This window comes from Microtus ochrogaster, chromosome 8 (genome assembly GCF_000317375.1).
Source record: "Microtus ochrogaster isolate Prairie Vole_2 chromosome 8, MicOch1.0, whole genome shotgun sequence".
NCBI lineage: Eukaryota > Metazoa > Chordata > Mammalia > Rodentia > Cricetidae > Microtus > Microtus ochrogaster.
In genome coordinates, this window is record NC_022015.1 from 86,707,408 (window position 1) to 86,727,121 (window position 19,714).

Sequence of the window (19,714 nt, forward strand, 5' to 3'; positions counted from 1 at the left end):
CTAAGACAAAAGCTTTTTTCTGCATACTGACAGTGGAGTCCCATTGCCTAGGACAACAACACCCACACAACTCATAGGATGGAGTAGTTGAGCTGGTGCCACATGGAGTCTTCACCCCCCCCCCCATTCTTCCAGTCTCTCAGGCACAAGAAGGTACTACGCAGGCTACCAAAAGAGAAATGTGGACACCAACCTAACCACAAAATCCTTGACCTACCGTAAGAGTGGCAGCCATCCCTGACCCCCACCAGCTGCAACACTCGGGAGAGCAGGCCCTGCACCTCACCAGGGCAGCAGAACCGTGCAGGTGTAGGTGAGCCAGCCCTATTTTTTTTTTAATTCCCAAAGACAGAGTTTCTCTATGTAGCCATGGCTGTCCTAGAACTAACTCTGTAGACCAGGTTAGCCTCAAACTCAAGAGATCTGCCTGCCTCTGCTTCCCGAGTGCTGGGACTAAAGGTGTGCACTACCACCACCTGGTTAGAATCTATTTTCAATAAAAAAAGACTATAATGAACATATTAGGCAGGCCCCAGTGGCTATCACTTCATCTCTCTGACCTCGACCTCCTGGTGCCCCTTCTAGACTGCACTGCCTCTCTTAGGGTAGAAGAAGACAAAGAGCACATCTAGAATAGACAAATAAAGTCTACATCTTTCTGGGGAAAAAAGTGGGCTCTGGGGTCTTTCTGCTGATAAGACAAGCCTCTATTGACTGTCTGCCAAGTCCAGTGATGGCTAATATTATATGTTAACCTCCCTGAACCATGGGATGCTTGGGGAACTAGAACAGTTATTCCTGTGATGACTGAGGGGTGGTCTATCCAGAAGGGATTCATATTCATTTTCAGACTGAAAAAAACAGATCTATCCTCACCAAAATGGGTGAATATCATCCTATCTATCACGGTGCTGGGTAGGATAAATTTAGAGGACTGGAGAATTTGCCCTTAGTTTGTGCTGGGACACCCATGACCTTCTGCATCAGAATTCTAGGATACCAGAGCTCCAGCTTTGGAGCCGTACCCTAGTGAGTGATGTTCTCCGCTTCCAAACATGTTTCTCTGGGTTTCAGACTCTTCCACAATAAAGCTTTTTTGAGAAATCTGTGTGTGCCTGTTCGTTTCTTTTGTATTTCTGTTGTTGTAATGAAAGACCTTGATGAAAACAGCACAATGGAGAAAAATTTTGTTCTGGCTCCCAGTTCCAGACTGGTAGAGTTTGTCGCCCCTCAAGGCAGAGAAGGCAAGGCCACGGGAGTCGGAAGCTGTCTGATTACATGGCATCCACACTCAGGAAGCAGAAACAGAACAGGAGGGGGCTGGAGAGATGGCTCAGAGGTTAAGAGCATTTCCTGCTCTTCCAAAGGTCCTGAGTTCAATTCCCAGCAACCACATGGTGGCTCACAACCATCTGTAATGAGGTCTGGTGACCTCTTCTGGCGTGCAGGCATATACACAGACAGAATATTGTATACGTAATAAATAAATATAAAAAAAAAGAAACAGAATAGGAAGTGTTCTCAAAGGCTGCCTCAAGTAAAAGGCTTCCTCCTGCAAGGCTGCACCTCCTAAAGGTCCCACAACCTTTCCAAACCACACCACAAGCCAATGACCATGTGCTCAAACACACGTCCCATGGGGGACATTTTATAGCCAAACCTCAGCTGTGCCCCGCATTGTCCCCTAAGCACCTCATCGGTGTTTATTTTTGGTCTACTTCTCCCACCTAGCATAGGGGTGTAGATGAAGAACTGGTATTTGTATGCAAAGGCTGTCAATTACTGCCTTGATCTTCCTTTCTGGAAGGTGGCATGTCTGTCTTTTAATTTTTATTTATTTATTTACTTGTCTCAACTTGAGACAGGGTCCCCTGTAGTCTCGGTTGGGTGCAAACTCACTAGGTAACTAGGGATTGTTACACCCATATTCTTTCACCCACTTCACAGGTGCTGGGATTATGAGCGTGGGCCAGGACACCAGGTTTCCACAAGGCTGGGAAAGAGACTTGACTCATGTTAGGGAAGCTTTCTGCCACTTGGGTTGCACCTCCTTGCACGTCTGTCTTTTCTGGAAGAACTGTCCTTGTACCTTGCTAATCCTGTGACTGGCCACATGGCCTCTCCCCAGGGCAGAGTCAAAAGGCCATAAGCAGAAATTGAAGCAAGAAGTGGTTCTCTGCCCACGTGGGTAGGTGGGGTCCAACAAGCAAGCCTTGGAGGTCCAGCTTTCACTTCCCCCCTCATCCCACCAAGTCTTTTACACGAAGACCTTTCTTCCTTCGGTTCCCACACGCTCCCCTGCAGTGGCGAAAGCTGTAGGATACAAACATGAAGTTGGCGGCACAACTTGATTGTAACACAGCAATTTGATCTTCAGGAATCCATGCCACGTTTAACGTGGGCGTGTAATTGGCTTCTCATTATTTTTAAAAGAATCGGTGGGTTATTTGTTCCTGAGCAGCTTGGCCACCGAATGTCTATAAGAGGAGGGGGGAGTAAGGAGGAGGGGGAGGAGAGGAGAGGGCAAGGAGCTGGAGGAGAGATTAGAGAAGAATATGGTGGCCAGAGATCTCAGTAGAGCTATGCTGTTTCTCCTCCCTTAGTTCATTCGTGTTACTAATCCAGAGCCACACATGCACTGGGTGCTTTATGAGGACAGAAAATAATTTCTCATGATTCTGGAGCAAGATGAAGGATTCTGTCTGGTGAGAGCCTAGGCTGCGGGCAGCACTCGTGAGTGGCAGAAGGAAGAGGGCTGGGTCAGGTCTTCCCAGCCGTACATGACTGTGGCTGATCACTTTACTGAGAATTAGTGAGCTCTGAAGAATGCTTCCTTTTCACAATTCTTGTTATTATTTTGTGTATGTGGGTGTTTTGCCTGCACGTGAGTCTGTACAGCGTGTACATGCAGTTCCGGCGGAGTCCAGAAGACAGACGGCTTTGCGCCACCAGGTGGGTGCAAGGAACTGACCCCAGGTGATCTTAACTGCTGAGCCGTCATCTCCCCCCAGCCCCAGGAGTCTATTTCTTTAAAATGTTTTAGATTTATTCACTGTGTGTGTGTGTGTGTGTGTGTGTACACGCTCGCGCGCGTGCACGCACACAAGGATATACCGCAGCACACGTGGAAGTCAGAGGGCAGCTTGAGAAGTCAGCTCTCTCGTTTCACTGTGTGGGTTTGGGACGGAACTCAGGTTAGCAAGCTTGGTGGCAGGCACCCTTACATGCTGAGCCATGAGGGAGTCTCTTTCCACTCACCCCAGATAGAGAGGGCAGGAACTTACCAAGTCCCGCTTGGTAAACACGAGTCTCTTGGAGATACTCACAGGCGTGTGGCCAGCTCAAGAGCAGTTACATTATCCAAGAAGAGACCCGGTCCCAGCGGCTGACCTAGTCTCAGAAATGGGAGGAGCTTTGAAGAGGTATCACGTGGGTAATCACAAACATTCTGTCTTCCAGCCAGCAATGGCCCCGCAGAGTTCCCTAACAGAGAATTGGAGAGGACAATTAGAGTCAACCAGTAACACCCCCGAACCCTGGTGTGGAAGGATTCAGCTTTGACTGTGGTAGCGCTGCTGACTTCTGTCCACACTGCGTCTGCGCAGAGCGAGGCACTGCCTTGGTCTCCGCAACCCGGGAACTTAGTGTTGTTTTACCGGCACTTTTGTTAACAAAACCGCTCTAGGGGAGGAAAAACCTCAGTAAGTAGGAAGTTTAGGTTAGGTAGATGACTTAATTGGTAAAGTGCTAGCCTTACAAACATGAAGATTTGAATTCAAGACCAGATTTATCATTTTTAAAAAAAAAAAAAAAAAAAGGCCAGACATAGCAGTGCCTGCTTAGAATCCTAGCTCTGAGGAGGCAGAGACAGGTGAATCTCCGGGGTTTCCAGACCAGCCAGCCTGGTCTATTTGGCAAGTTCCAGGCTAGTAAGAGAACCACACGGGTTCCAGCATTTTGGAAACAAAGGGGCTACAGCTACTTTCATTCTTATTCCTGTTGTCCAATATCCCAGGCACGCCAGGGCAAGAGGTGTCCGAACAGCATCAGAAAAGACAGGCATTTGACTAAGACCTGAATATCAGACTTGGTACCTGGAAGCCAGGGCCGCAGTTTCAGAATGGGAAAAGGCAGAACAAAACAGTCACCAGGAGGTCCTCCAAAGCCCCCGCCAGCAGCTCTGGCGCTGGTCAGGTGGATCAATAGCAATTTGGGGCGCTAGCAGGGGCGCCATCCCAGTTATCTGGATGAGTCGAACATGATGGGTTCCGGCTGCTTCCAGGGTCCTCTGGGAAACTCATGCACTATCCACTTAGGGCTGGAGCCTGGCCATTCTCCGGCCACTCCCACCCTCCTCCTCTAGGCCCAGGCTGGTTGCCTCCGGCTTCTCCACAAAGGCCTCCTGTCCTTCCCTGAGCTGGTCCAAGAGGATGGAAGCTGAGGAGCCACCTGAGGCCAGGGGATGCTGCCGTGAGGTGCTGGGGAAAGCCAGGAGATGCTGTCCCGAGGCCCTGGGCAAGCTTCTGCCTGGCTTCTGTTTCCTCTGCTGCCTGGTGACCTATGCACTGGTGGGTGCTGCTCTCTTCTCTGCAGTCGAGGGCCGCTCTGACCCAGAGGCAGAGGAGAACCCTGAGTTGAAGAAGTTCCTGGACAAGCTGTGCAGCATCCTGAAATGTAACAGGACAGGTAGGTGCCTGAGAGGTTCCAGTCTCCCGCTACCCTGGCAGGAGGCTGTGAGCAGCTCGCCTCTAACCTCCTCCCAGTTGGTTCCTATTTCAAAGTCTGTTTGTGGTGGGCTTGGGGGTGGGGTCACTTTTCTCTGGGCAGCTGGGAAATGAACAGGGGTGCAATGGGGAAAGTAAGCCCTAAGCAGGTGCTCTTAGGGTCCAGCTTCTCCTTCCCTGTGCCTCAGGCTCCCACCAGCCCCACCCAGCCCCCAGGGCACAGGGGAGGATGGGTCACTGGAGATTTTGCGGGATGGGCAGGATGAGTGGTGCAGGCTTCAACTTTTGAGACTTCAGGGAACCATCCTACCCCGGCATGGATCCCGGAAATGAACAAGCTGATTCCTATTTCAGAGTCTGTTTGTAGTGGGCTTGGGGGGGGGTGGGGTCCAAGGCTGGGGTGACAGAGGCCAGGTTGCTGTTTTAGCTTAGTTTATGAGATCTACAGCAGCAGCAGGGTCCTCCCTTGTTAGTCTCCTGAAGAGAAGGGGACCCCTATCTGAGATCTGCCAATAGTGAGGACCCCTGGGAAGGCAGAGGTGAGAGGCATGAGTCCTCTGCAAGGCAGAAGATGCTCAACAGGTATCATTTCTGTTACATCCCTTGGTTTGGCCAGAGTGAGTCTGGATGCCAGGGCCTCAGTTTCTAGTTTATAAAAATAGGGATAAGATAAGGGGGCCTGGGCAGGATTAATAAAGAAAATGCATCGCGGCATTAGACCAAGACTGTGTAGTACACTCCACTCCACAACCAGGACCCCTTTACATTAGACCAAGACTGTGTAGCACACTGCACTCCATGTCCAGGACCCCTTTACATTAGACCAAGACTGTGTAGCACACTCCACTCCACGACCAGGACCCCTTTACATTAGACCAAGACTGTGTAGCACACTCCACTCCATGTCCAGGACCCCTTTACAAATCCCTCCAGCCCAGCTTTGAGATTCCAATTGTGTGGATGTGGGAGGAAGCTTGGAAATGTAGACTTTAGATAGATTTCCTGGGTGAATCTGAGGTGTGGGCTGGGTCAGGGACCCAAATGGGGGTCTTATGACAGCCCCAAGTATGCCAATAGCACCTCAGCATCTGCCTGGCCACTGAGTAGAAATGTCTCTAAGACAAAGAGGCAAACACCCTCCACCAAGCAGGACTCTGACTTCCTGGGCCAGCTTCCAGTCAGCCCCAGCTATCAAGACTTGTTCGCAAACCATGTCCCCACTTGGGAGCAGCAGCATGCAGAGGCCGTACAGAGCCACGTGCAGAACAGGGCAGGCTCTCAAGCTCTCTTCTACCCCGCCCCCCCGGTTGTTGGAGTCTAACTGTTCATCTCTCTTTTATTCTCTTTTATTTTTCTCATGTTCTGTTGATTACATCTTTAATCTCCTATCTTCTCTTGCCCTGGAAAGTTACGTATCTTTCAAAGTTCACGTACAAGGAAAACAAGATAGAAATTCCAGTCAGGTGACCCCACGAGTCTGAGATTCTAACCACCAGGCTGAACTGCTTTGCAAATGGGGAAAAGTGAGACTCAGAAAGTAGCCTTTTGTCTAGACATATAAGAGGTAGTCAGGGAGAGGCTAGCACCCAGAGTCTGGATTCTCAGACTGGGGCCATTTAATTCAAGTGGGTGGTGACTTCCCCTGTGGCCAGACTCTGTGCCATCCTCTTAGCCCAGGGACCAAGGCTTCCCATCCCAAGAGACAGCCTCGGCCTGAAGCTGGGAGCTCAGGGTGCTCACCAAGCCTATAGGCTCGGTGTCTTGCAGGTTTCTCACCACAGCCTGGTTTGCCAAAAGCCCTTCTAGTTAGAAGTTCCAGGATGGAGATGGCAGAGGCTTTTATTCCTCTTTAAAACTAATAAAGAAGGCTGGGCATGGTCCTGCGTGACTATAATGTGATGGGAGGACTGGTACCATCTGAGAATAGCCTGTCCTATGCAGCAAGTTCTCAGCCAACCAAGGGTACGTTGCAAGACCTTATCTCAAAAAATAACAACAGCAACAAAAACCCAAAGACCCAAACAACAACAAAACAAACAAAATGGAACATGGAAGAAATGATTCAAACGTTAAGAAATCTTCAAAGGCTGTAGCTCAGTCAGTGGTATTTGGCTAGCGTGCATAAAGCCCTGGATTCGATCCTCAATACCACATAAACCAGCCGTGAGGAACCATGTCTGTAATCCTGACTCTTGGGAGTTGGAGTTAGGGTGACCAGAAATTCAAGGTTATCTTTGTTGATTATAAGCATTGGAGGTCAGCCTGGGCCCTCTCTCAAAGGAAAAAAAAAAGTCAGTTTGAGTCCATGGAAGAAGAAAGGAATCCTCTAAGGCTGCTGAGCTCACGTCACACCCAGGCCCCCGTTGGGACTATCCAGTCTCTTCGACTCCATAGGCTGGATCTACGCCGGGGAAGCATTTTTAAGGAGGGCTTTGATGGCTAGGCATTGTTGGGACAATGGGGTGGGGTGGTGCTGGCCCTTGAGCTCTCACTGGGCAGGACTGTCTGGCAGGCAGACCCCTTTTTTATCACTCTTGTCTCTTCCCAGTGGTGGACGGCAACAGGAAGGTCCTGTGTGAGCATCTGCAGCAGATGAAGCCCCAGTGGTTCAAGGCACCCGAGGAATGGTCCTTCCTGAGCGCTCTCTTTTTCTGCTGCACGGTGTTCAGCACAGTGGGTGAGTGCTTGCCCTGTGGCTAACAACAACTGCTTGCCTGGGAAGGACACTGGTACCTGCTGGCAGGTGTGCTGAGACATTCCTTTTATCTAATGCAGGAAGGAGTGGTGGCGTGCCTACCTTGGGAGATGGGAGCTGTTTCTAGTACAGGGGTGCAGCAGGAAGGGAAGCCCTTACTGGTCCACAGGCCCCAGGGGTGGAAGACAACTCAAAAGACAGCATGGGTGGTTGTAGCCCCGTTCCTGGGCATGGGCTCAGATGAGCAAGGCACCGGCCATGCTGTGGTCCTTCTTGGACCCTTGACTGAGTGTTCCTGAGTAAAGCGGTTGGCCCAGCATGCACGCCTGTGCTATCTGGAAACAGGGCAGACACGGCTCCAGCCTATAGGTTTCCGGGCGGCTTAGACATGCTCACAGGTGAACAGAAGGGGTCTGTGTATGACAGCGATGCTCTCGGTGGTTCCTGAAAGTAGAGAAGGAGGGTGGCTGGATCAGCCTTGAACTGGCGCACCCAACAGTGAGAATGTTCTAAAGGCCTGGAGCCTGCAGGTAGGAGGGCAGAGAGGTGGGGTAGGTGGGAATAACAAGGGCGTTCCAGACCCCACAGAGCCAATCGAAGGCCAGAGGACAGCACAAAAGCCTGGAACTGTAAGGAGGTGGCTTCAGGGATGAAGAAGAGAGAGACTGAGGCCAGATCATGCCCTTAGGACAGGGAGGGCCTTGTTCAACCGACTCCTGGCAGGGAAGAAATTGGTGACTCAGTCTCCCTGAGACGGAAAGTGGCTACTGGAGGCTCCTTCAGGAGTCCAGGTAGGCAACCACCCAAGTCAGAACAGCGACTATGAGATGGGAGGGGGGCAGGAAAGGCAGCCTGAAGGATGATCAGGGTGGGGGGTGAAGAACTCCCCGCTGGCACTGGGGATTTTGGCTTTGATGGACAGGATGGGCAAGCCAAGGAGAGGGGAAGATGGGTCTAGAGAGGGAGACCTGGATGCCTGGCTGATGGAAGTGACTCCCAATGGTGCCTCCAGAAGGAGATGCCCAGGTCTGCTGAAAAGGTGGACCTGGAGCTGGCTGCTGTGAGGGTTGGGACTGGAGGGGAATGGGCTTTAGGCTCATGGCGTCTAGGTGGCAGGAGACTGGCCAGGAGTGACCAGAGCTACAGAAGAGAAATGGCTGTGGTGTAGAAATGGAGGGAAGCCAAGAGCCCCAGCACCAGGATCTGAACACTGCATTGTGCTTTCCATGGCCACAAACAATATTACACAACCCAGCCATGTCCAGCTGCTCTCCAATGCTCAGGCAGGCCCAGGGAATGGGGTCATATGAGCCCCACATTCTGAGCCCAGAGAGGTAAGGTCAGAGGTCAGAGGCCAAGGTCATGCAGTGAGTGGAATTGGTGCCCACGAATTGGTGGACTTTGAGAATTGGTTTAATAACGTTCCTTCAGAGGTGTGACCCTGACCTTGTGGGCCTGTGAGGTCTGCAGACCCCCATTCTGCTCAGGAAGCTGTGCTTGGGCAGCAGGATAACTGCAATCCCTGAGCCGCCCTATGGGAGCCTGGAGTACACGGTGACCCTGAGGAGGGCAGAACTCCCAGAGCAGACAGAGCTGGCTGTGTCTTGTCCTTGTGCTTGGCTTGTTCATGGTCCCAATCTCCAGGTTGAGGAAAGTGCAGCCATCACCCAGAGGGGGCTCCCTCTAGAACCGGGGAAGGGTGAGGACTGTCTCTGCACCATGATCAGCCTCTCATCTAAAGATGGGTTCTGAGAACCCTCAAAGCCATGCTTGCTCTTCTCAGAGGCCACACAAAGGCCAGCATCCTGAATGATGGAGGGCACAGGAACCGGGAATGGGGACCTGGTCTTTCCGCTACTGTGCCTGTTTCTTCCCACTGCCCCATAAATGCATAGCTGCGATTAAGATGCCCTAGTTTCTGTGGTGTGTGTGTGTGTGTGTGTGTGTGTGTGTGTGTGTGTGTAGCAAGTACTCCACCACTGAACACTGCCTCCAGCCCTAACCTCATATAAATTGTTCCTCTGTGCCCAGACCAGACTGGTTTAGTTGTCATCCCATATCCAGATGGAGAACCCGAGACTCGGTCATGTACGCTTGAGCCCTCTCTCTGTAAACCACTCGTGTTCCTAACACATGGGAACAGGTTGGGTGCTCCTCCCCAGGGAAGCCTCTTATCTGAGGGACAGAGAGGAAAGAGAGGGACCAATAAGCACCCGTGCTAAAAACCATGCAAGAGGAACATCTGAGACAGGGGCAGGTGAGACACATGGGATGGGCCCTGACTTGTCCTGAGAGCGGTAAGGGCTTCCTTGTGAACGTGACCTGTGAGCTGAAGTCTGACAGATCAGAGAGAGGAGGCTTTCAGGCGAGAAAAATGATCCCTGTAAAACGCCAGCCTTAGTATCCCCTGTAGGACCTTAAGACTCTGGGAGAAGAGTCTTGGGAGCCCTTTTAGGCTCCAGGGGCCATGGGGAGACTTGGACTCTTATGTCCTAGGCCAGTTGAGAGGACTTTAGGAATGAGGGCAGGTTCAAGTTAGCCTGGCCCCCATTTGGCAGTGCATCTAGCCTGTTGGGAGGGCCAAGTCAGGAGCTCTTAGGTCAGAGTTCTCACCAAGATAATAATAGCCTCTTGCTTAGTTTCTGCCCCTTCTGGCCAGCCAGAGGTCTCATGAGTGAGGTACTGTGACTGTCCCCATTCACAGGTGAGGGATGCAGCCTATGTATCAGTCACATCTTTTGTGGCTATGACAAAATACCAAACAAAAGCAACCTAAGGAAGGAAGAGTTGGGTTTGGCTCACAGGTAGAGGGTGCAGTCTATCCAGGAGGGGGCGCTGTGGCAGCAGGACCATGCGGCAGCGGGTGGCATTGCATCCGGTCAGGAAGAAGAGAGCAATGGATGCTGGCACTCAGCTTGCTTCCTCCTCTCTTTTGAGTAAGGGACCCCACCTCATAGAATGGCACCGCCCACATTTAGAGTGGGACGTCCCTCTTCAGTTAACCCAGTCCCAGGAATCACTGAGAGGTTCGTTTCCATGGCAACCTTGTCACCTTGACAATTGAGATTAACCATCACAAGTCCCAAGATAAGCCCAGGGCACAGTGTGAAAGAAGTGTAGTTTAGGGGAGAAGAGACCTTGAGTAAGATGCTGGGGAGAAGTTGGGGGTTGAGGGAACAAGCTTAGGTTGTCTTTTCACTGCTCCCCAAGAACTTAATCAGATCGAATTCACAGGACCTCACAGTGACCCTATGGCCACTGTAATGGGCTAATTATCTGTCCTAGGACACGACCTGTTCATTGCAGGAAGCTATGTCCTCTACCTACTAGACACAGGAGCATGGCTGTCACTGCCCCCACCCACAACAGTCACCAAGACTGTCTGCAAACATTTACAGATGCGGTCTGCTGAGCGTCATCGGCCTGGTACAGCAGATCCAGGTGTGTTGGACCTGTGAGGTCCACACAGCTGAAGAGCTTGTGAGGAATGCAAATTCACGCTCAGTTCCATCAAGTATGGTCTGCAATTGGCCTTCACCCGTGTGACTCCCAACCTTCCTAACTCTGACCCTTTAATACAGCTCCTCAGATTGCGGTGACCCCGACCATAAAATTATTTTTGTGGCTACTTCGTAACAGTAATTTTGCTATTGTTGTGAATCATAATGTAAAAATCTGTGTTTTCTGATGACTTTGGCAACCCCTGTGAAAGGGTCACTCACAAGTTGACCCACAAGCTGAGAAGCACTGGCTTTATCCAGTCGAGAACTCCCCTTGATAAACCTAGAACTCCAATAGTCTCACCTCCACCCCCCAAGTTCTGTGAATAAAGGCAGTGCCACTGTGGCCATGTGGTGTGAGGACTGAGCCATTGTACGTGCTAGACAAGTACCCTAACCAACTAAGCCACATCCCTGCCCCCTTGATAAGCAGTGACACTGGAGACATTTCCCACGCAAACTCTCAGCCCAGCTGCTCTGCATAATCTCCTCCCTATCTTACACAAACCCCATGGGTCCTGCCCAAGACCTATCAGAATCCAGGCCCAGGTTTCTGTAGGAGCCCTCCAGGCCTCCCATCACTGATGCAGTTGAAATGCATTGGCTTGGTTCAAATCTCAGGAAAACCCAAACGGCTACCCTTTGTATGAGTCAAGTAGAGAGGCCTGTGGCCAGAAGTGCCCTGAAGGAGGATGGTGGGGTGACCGCTGCTGGCTGTGACAGTCCCTCTGCACCCCTGCTTCAGCCCTGCCTGTCCAGCTCTCCCAGAAGACACCTGGCCCCGAGGCTAAGAAAGTGATACCTGTGTCTGAGGCCTCAGTTCTCACCTGGCTCAGCTCCTGGCATCAGGAAGGGAAATGCAGGGGCTATTAAATCCTTGGCAGGCTAAGTGCTGTGGAGTGATTGTATCGGAATAAGGGATGCATTATAGGAAGTGATAGTTTTCCATTCTGCATTTCAGCGTTCGGTAATTGGGAGAGTTAGTTCATTCTCTCTGTGGGGCTGTGGGCCCTCTGAGACCTGCTTCCCAGGGCTCTTTTCTGGAATGTAGCGAATCTTCTGGACCGTAACACATCTCACTCGGAGGGTCTCCGGAAGCCCACCTTGGGTTGGACATATCGATGGCAAGCTCTTGGAGTAAAAGGTGCTGGCTCTCGAGGGACATAGCTGTGTCACCTCAACAGGTCACAGCCTTATCCGTCTCCTATGCATTAAATGTGGGCGGTAATGGAGATAGCCGTAAGTTCTGCTGGGCAGGGGATTTTGATTCTAAAAAGCACTTTACTGATTGCACAAGCAATATTTGATCTGATCTTTTAAATCGAAATAAATTTAACTCTAGGCCCTGACCCTGGAGGCCTGGGTTGAGGAGGCAGTTGCTTCTAAGGAGCCAGCTGTGAGCTTCCGGAAACTCCTGAGAACAGGGGGCTTGTACCTTATCTGGAAAATGAGGTGTTTCATGTGTGGGGGACTTGCTCATGGCCTGTGACATCCCTAAGGGCTATGAGTCTGGGGCCCATGTAAAACTTGGGATAGGACTCTTGGCTGGTGTGCCAAGCTCAGAGGCAGCTTTGAACTTTCTATCCTCCTGCCTCAGCCTTCCAAGCAGCTGAGATTTGAGGTGTGATTCCAGGCCCTTTGCTTTTGTACCCAATGAAATCGAGGCAGCAAATGATCAAGTCCCTTAGACCAGGCCATGGAGCTCGTGAACCAGAGTGAGGTGTCCAGTTTCCTCCATGGCATTTCCTCTCCTCTGGGTTCCTGAATTCTGCCAAACACCTCCTAGTGGGCTCTCTGCCAGAATTCCACCTTTTCAGCGAGGGTTCGGACAAGCCAGCCCTGTCTTCCTGTCTCAGTACCTTTCTTACACCCCTAGGTACTCCTTTCTTGAAGCCCTGAGATCCCTCACCTCCCCAGCCTCACCTCACTGCCCGCCCCATCCGTGCCCACTGGCCACACTGGCTATCGCAATTACTGTTCTGTTGCTGCAGAGACACTGTGACCAAGGCAACTCTTCAAAAAAAGACAGCATTTAATTGGGGTTGGCTTACAGTTCAGAGGTGTAGTCCACTATCGTCATGGAAGAGAGCGTGGTGGCAGGCAGACATGGTACCGGAGAAGTAGCTGGGAGTTCTACATCCTGATCCTCAAGCAGCAGGGACAGAGAGCCTGGGCTTGACAGGGGCGTTTGAAACATCGAAGTCCACCCCTAGTGACACACTTCCTCCAACAAGGCCACATCTCCTAATCCTTCTAATCCTATCAAAGAGTTCCAGTCCCTGGTGCCTAGGCATTCAAATATATAAGCCTATGGGGGCTATTTTTTTTTATTTCTTTTTAAAAATTTATTTATTTTATATGCAGTATTCTCTCTGCATGTGTGCCTGAAAGCCAGAAGAGGGCACCAGGTCTCATTGCAGATGACTGGGAACAAGCATGTGGGTGCTGGGAATTGAACTCAGGACCTCTGGAAGAGTAGGCAGCACTCTTAACCTTTGAGCCATCTCTCCAGCCTTGGGGAGGGCGGGCAGTATTCTTATTCAACCATCACACTGGCCTTCCTTGACTCTTCATATATAGTGACAGCTTTACTCTGGAGACACTTTGGTTAAAACTTAAAATCCTCTCTAGGGAGACATAGAATCCTGAGCCAGGAGCTTGGTGCGTGCATGGCAGGCTGGATTCCAGCTCCCTGTCACACCCTTGACTCATGTGCGGTGCACAAACTACTTGGCTCTATGAATCGGCTACAGGAGCATTGCCCACACCAATGCTGCTGCTTCGCCTGGCCAGGCTCTGGCCCCTGAGTTAGCTCATCTTAACTGTCAACTTGCACACCTGGGAAAAGGTGCCTCAGTTAAGGGATTCCCTTAACTTGACTCGGGGCATGTTTACGGGACATCTTGATAATTAATTGTAAACTATATTGATGTAGGAGGCCCACTATGGGCAGTACCATCCTTGGGGAGCTGGGCCTGGCCCGTGTAAGAAACATAGTTGAACAAGGGCAGGGGAACAAGCTATAAGCAGGGATCCACTATGATCTCTGCTCCAGTTTCTGCCTCTAGGTCCCTGCCTCGAGTTCCTGCTCTGGCTTCCCTCAACCATGAACTGTAACCTATAAGCCACACAAACCCTTTCCTCCCCGAATAGGTTTTGGTCGGTTTTGTATCACAGCAGCAAGAGTAAATGAGAACAGCCCCTGTGTCAGCCTGCGTTCAAGTCACTTAACCAAGAAATCTTTCCTGAGCCTAAATCCTGAATGGAAGGAAGCTTTTGTTTTAACCACATTTGTAATAATTTTCATTTCTATTGTTTATAATAATTGTTTATAATAATTTGTTCTCTCCCTTCCTGTGATGGCACCTCATCTCAAATATTAATAGTCCTTTTGGTGGGTATTTGATTGACATCTGCTTCCCCTGCCCCAGAAACTCAGAGAGCTTGAGTTGCACGTGTGTCCTTTGTGGGTTCCCTGAGCACGCAGTAACTACTCCCTGAAGGAACGCATCCATGGAGCTAACTAACCCTGCTGCCACGTGGTTGGCCCCATCCGGTGGGGTGTGCAGCACTCAACAGATGAAAGGGGTCTGATGAGAACTTAGGGGGGGTCCCTAGGATCCTGGTGAGATGGCCATCCCACAGTCTGTCTGCCTTGGGAGGCCAAGTTTCCAGCAGGGGGCCTTAAGCCGAGAGGAGACCTTTTTTAAGCTTTTCCCTCAGCTTGTCAACAGCTCTGAAAGCTGCAGTGGTCCACGCTGAGGGGCCGCTGGCCCAGCTCCTGGGAAGGGAGGGCAGCATGGAAGTCACAGAAAAGCAGGCCCTGATGGGCACTGGTCAACCCATTCTTACTAGTTGAGAGTCCTGTCCAGAGACGACAAGCAGTGCTGAGGTCTGAGGAACCTTGTGAGCTAGATTCCCAGCTTCCACTGCTTATTTCACGTACGGGCTGGGCCAAGCTCCTTCATCGCCCCTTGCCTCAGTTTCCCCATTTGTAAATTACAAGAACACCTCTCCAGGAAGGCGTTCAGCAAGGGGATGTTAGCTCTCTGGGCATCATGTTTACTAGCCTATGGGGTCCCGGGTCCCAGCCTGGCAGGATCTGCCCAGCTGGTCACTTAGGAGCATGACCAACCACCCCCCTCTAACCTGAAGTGCAAAGATGTGAGTAGCGGCCAAGTAGGGGCCTGCTAAGTTCAGAGCTGGGCTGAGCACTGAGGTGCACTGTGAGTGCTGCCTGCGGAGAGCCTCCTCACCGCCACTCATAAACACAAGTAGCTCTCTCCCCTGAAACTTCACAGCTTGGCGGACACTGTGGTAACTTTATCTCCTTTCTATGGTCCCTGATACAATGCACACTACCGTCCACACCAGAGGCATAAAATAAATGTCGTATATAAAAACAAATGCACCAAGAGGTCCAGGACCCTCGGAAAGGACAAAGGTGGCTTCGTGGAAGCCAGCACCTTAGGCAAGGTGAAGTGGAAATGACCACCTCCCACCAGTGCCCCTCCAGGCGAGTGAGCCCCGCCTCGAGGGTCCTCCAGGCGAGTGAGCTCTGCCTCGAGGGTGCACAGGTCCTCCAGGAGGGTGAGCTCCGACTCGAGGGTGCACCTGGTCCTCCAGGAAGGTGAGCCCTGCCTCGAGGGTGCACATGGTCCTCCAGGCGAGTGAGCCCCGCCTCGAGGGTGCATGTGGTCCTCCAGGCGGGTGAGCTCTGCCTCGAGAATGCACGTGGGGCACAACGAAATAACCATCATTAACAAAATGAAGGGCAATTGTGCCATCCCCAATACATCCCCTGCCACAGATATTTTCAGTCAGGATAAGAGCTGCCTCTCTTTTTTCCCTGTCCCTTGATCAAGATACATGCCAGACACACACGCAGATGCTTTGAGATGAATATTTACTTATTTATTCATTTATGTTTGTTTTTGGCACTTGGGGTTGAAGCCTTATGCCCACTAAGCAAAGCTTTCCCCGAGTTCTGCACCCAGTCCAGGATGAATATTCTTACTGTGTAAAGTTTCACGTCCGGGAGGAGAAACAGCAGGTCTCTTTTGAGCCCCTGGGGCATGCTGGGAGACTGGTACCAACACCAGGCTCTGTCTTGTTTCTCAGGTTATGGAGACATGTACCCCATCACCAGGCTCGGCAAATTCCTGTGCATGCTCTATGCTCTCTTCGGAATCCCTTTGATGTTCCTGGTCCTCACAGACATCGGAGACATCCTAGCCACCGTCTTATCCAGGGCTTACAGTCGGTTCCAGGCTCTCCTTTGCCTCCCCCATGCTCCCTCCCAGTGGTGCTCCAGCCTGTTCTGCAGGAGGCAGCAGGACGGCAAACCCACGGAGGAAACCATCCCTCAGATTGTCATCAGTGCTGGTGCAGGCGAGTTCCTAGACCCCCAGCCATATGGGGAGCCTGCATCTCCAAGTTGCAACGTGGAGCTGTTTGAGAGACTGGTCGTCCGAGACAATCAGGAGAAGCTACAATTACCCACGCAGCCCGTAGAGAGGAGCAGTTCATGCCCCGAGCTGGCGCTGGGACGACTATCCTGTTCTATCCTTAGCAACCTGGATGAAGTAGGCCAGCAGGTGGAGAGGCTGGACATCCCTCTCCCCGTTATCGCCCTGGTCATCTTCGCCTACATCTCCTGTGCAGCTGCCATCCTCCCTTTCTGGGAGACAGAGCTGGGATTCGAGGACGCTTTCTACTTCTGCTTCGTCACACTGACCACCATTGGGTTCGGGGACATCAAGCTCAATCACCCCCACTTCTTCCTGTTCTTCTCCATTTATATCATCGTCGGCATGGAGATCGTGTTCATCGCCTTCAAATTAATGCAGAACAGGCTCCTACATGCCTACAAAACGCTCATGCTGTTTTTTGCAAAAGGGAATTTTCACTTTTTACAAAAGTAAGGATGCGGGTAGCTCTGAAGCGACAGACACAGGCCCTGCAGGTTCCCCCACCTTGTTTGTGGTACGCTACAGTTAAAACACCGTAACCTGCCACCCAACGTCCTGGGGCTTAGGAAACAAAGCCTTTATGAGGGCTGAGTTCAATGTTGAGATCCTTCAGAAGCCGGTACATAGGACACTGGTACACAGGAGTGGAGGTCCTCACCATTTTCCCTGTCTGCACCTTAGAAAGGTGCCAAACAACCTGATGATGTCACCTCTTTCTTGTGACAGGAAGAAAAAAATAAATAGACCTCTGTTCTTGGCATTTGTACTTCGCAGGGAGTTAAAATCTTCCCAATTGGCGCCAGCCTCCCCTGAACAGCCAAAGTGTATCCGAGTACCCTGCTTCCCTGAATGAGTGCATGGATGCACTAGACCCTGCCCAGCCTGGGTTGCTGACATCACCAAGTGAGCTGTCACCTGAGAGAAGTCTTCATGGCCAGATTCTAGCAGAACCCTTGTCTCACTCACCCCTTAACTCATGGATGACGCCACCTGAGAGAACTGCCTGGTGACAGTGTCGCCCCCTGCAGGAGTGGATGGATTGTCACCCACTGGGTGGAGACACTCCAGAGCTGCCCTGGAAGGGTTGACATGGGGTAGGTGCCCCATCCACACGTCCTGGCGAGTTACTTCCTTTACAGTCTGTCTTTGGCCAGTACGGTGTGTGCATGTCTAGAAATGTCAGAGGGAGTGTCCTTCATCCATGGACAGTGGGGTGGACAGCTGGCACCAGGCTGCCTCCCCTTCCCATGTGAGAGCCCTGGACTCTGCTGTATGCCTTCCCCCTTCTTCCCAGTAGGCTAGTGATCACTAGCACGTCCTGAAATGCCTCCACAGTATCCCTTTCTTGTCACCCATCCCTCCATCAGCCTCTCTGGGGGTCCCCTCCGTATCCCAACTCACGTCTGTCTCTAAGCAGTTTCTGAGGACCAAGAAGAGGACAATGCAGGTGGCACAGAACTGGCTGGGAGATTGGGAGAGGCACAAGTCCTAGTTTTCTTATGTGAAGGTTGATGGAAAGGCACTAAGACTGCATCTCCAAGTCCTGCAATGAGTCCCTGGGCCAGGGGTGCCTGGTGCTACAGGGAGGAACCAAGGCACTGGGCTTTAGGGCTCACTGTTCTGTCTTAGATTCTAGCCACATCTCAGGAGGGTTAGGGTCTCTCTGGTCTTTCCCCTTCTCTCCACAAAGATTAAATCCTTAACTCCTCTAGTCCGTGAAGATCTACCTCAGGCCATGGAGTTGACCATGCATGAGCAGCACCAGGGGAAACACGGGAAACACAGGGGTGAAATCTCAGACCAGCACTTGGGGGGTTGTGGTCTGATGTGTCCCAAGCTTCATTAGTGCAGTGAGGTGTGGCAAAGCACCTCACATCCAAATTCACTGAAGACTGCCCCCGGCCAAGGGCACATGATGGGGATGGAGGGTGCCTACAAGTTCTATAGATATCCACAGGACACTGGCTACTTACCTGGATCAGGACATGAAAAGATGAACCAAAGGGAAACTCGGAACAGAAGTAACTTCATGAGAGGTGGTACGAACTCCTCAATTACCCCTTCCTTCCTCCCTTCCTCCCTTCCTCCCTTCCTCCCTCCCTTCCAGTCCCTGGAGTCCCCGGAGGCTGCAGAGCTGGCTTGACCAAGGCTGCTTTCCCAGTTGCTAAGGTGGGAGTTACTGGGGGATCTTCTTGCCAGACTAGGAGCAGAATGCGAGTCCTCAAATGGCCACCAGGTGGCGAGCCAGACCGCTCCGACCTTGCGCTCCAGAGCCAGCAGGTGGCGTGTTCGCCTTTTGCTGTCTTTTGGCAACTCCAGGCGCCCGCAAAGAAAAGGCTTCTGGTGGGAGTGTCCCCTTGACGAAGAGCAGCCTCTGAGTCTTGGCTTCCGCTGTGGCTTCCTTTTCCACTCTTTTTGAAATTTTTTATTTAATTTGATTTCTTTTAAAACAATCGTATTTTACATACATACCAATCCCAGTTCCTTCTCCCTTCCCTTCTTCTGTCCTGCCTCCCCCCCACCACGCCTTTCCCCCACCCCACCTCCCCATCCACTCCTCAGAGAGGGTGAGGCCTCCCACAGGGAGTCAAGAAAGTCAGTCACTCAGGACCAAGGCCGTCCCCACTGTATCTAGGCTGAGCAAGGTATCCCTCCATAGGGAATAAGGTCCAAATTACCTGTGAGTGACCGCTGTGTGGCTTGGGCAGTTTGTGGGGCCACTAGCAGGGGACCCAGTATGTATCCCTAGTGCATGAACTCATCTTCAACTCTTGCAGTCCTTGGTTGTCCTAGCATGCAGTAACTGTTCAAAAAGAACTCCGCTCTTGGCTCCTGGGGGCATAGGGCTGGGGGGTGGGGGGCATTGGGAGTGGCTGGTCCTGGTAGCACTCCTTCACGGTCTTGCTGGGGAAGAAGAGATTGCCAGGTATGAGTCTGAATTTAGTAATGGCTCCATGGCTGCCAGAGTTCTCCCAGGCCTCAATCTCCACAACCTGGGCAGCTCAGATAAGCAGGGTGAGAGCCCCAACACCCTTGAGCCCCCACTTACTTGAGTCTAACATTGGCTTTGCCTGCCACAGTTCCCTCTCTGCGTTACACTGGGCCATTCAAGCCTGGCCCCTGGAACCTCTGCTCCCCAGTCCACCCTCATAGCCTGGGATTTCCACTGGCATTCTGGGCTCCACCCTCACCACCCCAACAATGCCTCTGGACCCAGCATTCTTCTCATCTCTCACCCGAATGCAGCTCCAGCCTGCCAGCAGCCTATGCTGTGCCCCTTGGCTCTCTGCCCCCAGTGTGGGGCCCTGGCTTCGGTTTCTGGTT

The 19,714-nt window shown here is 51.7% G+C and overlaps 1 protein-coding gene across 1 annotated transcript; it reads left to right on the forward strand.

The window, feature by feature from the left end:
• The first annotated feature begins 4,430 nt into the window (after positions 1-4,430).
• Kcnk18 (potassium two pore domain channel subfamily K member 18) lies at positions 4,431-16,843 on the forward strand. The gene is made up of 3 exons (XM_005352589.1): positions 4,431-4,686; positions 7,273-7,401; positions 16,041-16,843. The coding sequence occupies exons 1-3, from the start codon at positions 4,431-4,433 to the stop codon at positions 16,841-16,843; spliced, it is 1,188 nt and encodes a 395-aa protein (XP_005352646.1).
• Positions 16,844-19,714: the final 2,871 nt, after the last annotated feature.

Bases quoted from the DNA above. Each gene is read 5' to 3' on its own strand.
- Kcnk18 (XM_005352589.1), top strand. From the start codon at position 4,431: ATGGAAGCTGAGGAGCCACCTGAGGCCAGGGGATGCTGCCGTGAGGTG. The intron at 4,687-7,272 runs GTAGGTGCCTGA...GTCTCTTCCCAG, and splicing joins CCTGAAATGTAACAGGACAG to TGGTGGACGGCAACAGGAAG. The intron at 7,402-16,040 runs GTGAGTGCTTGC...CTTGTTTCTCAG, and splicing joins CACGGTGTTCAGCACAGTGG to GTTATGGAGACATGTACCCC.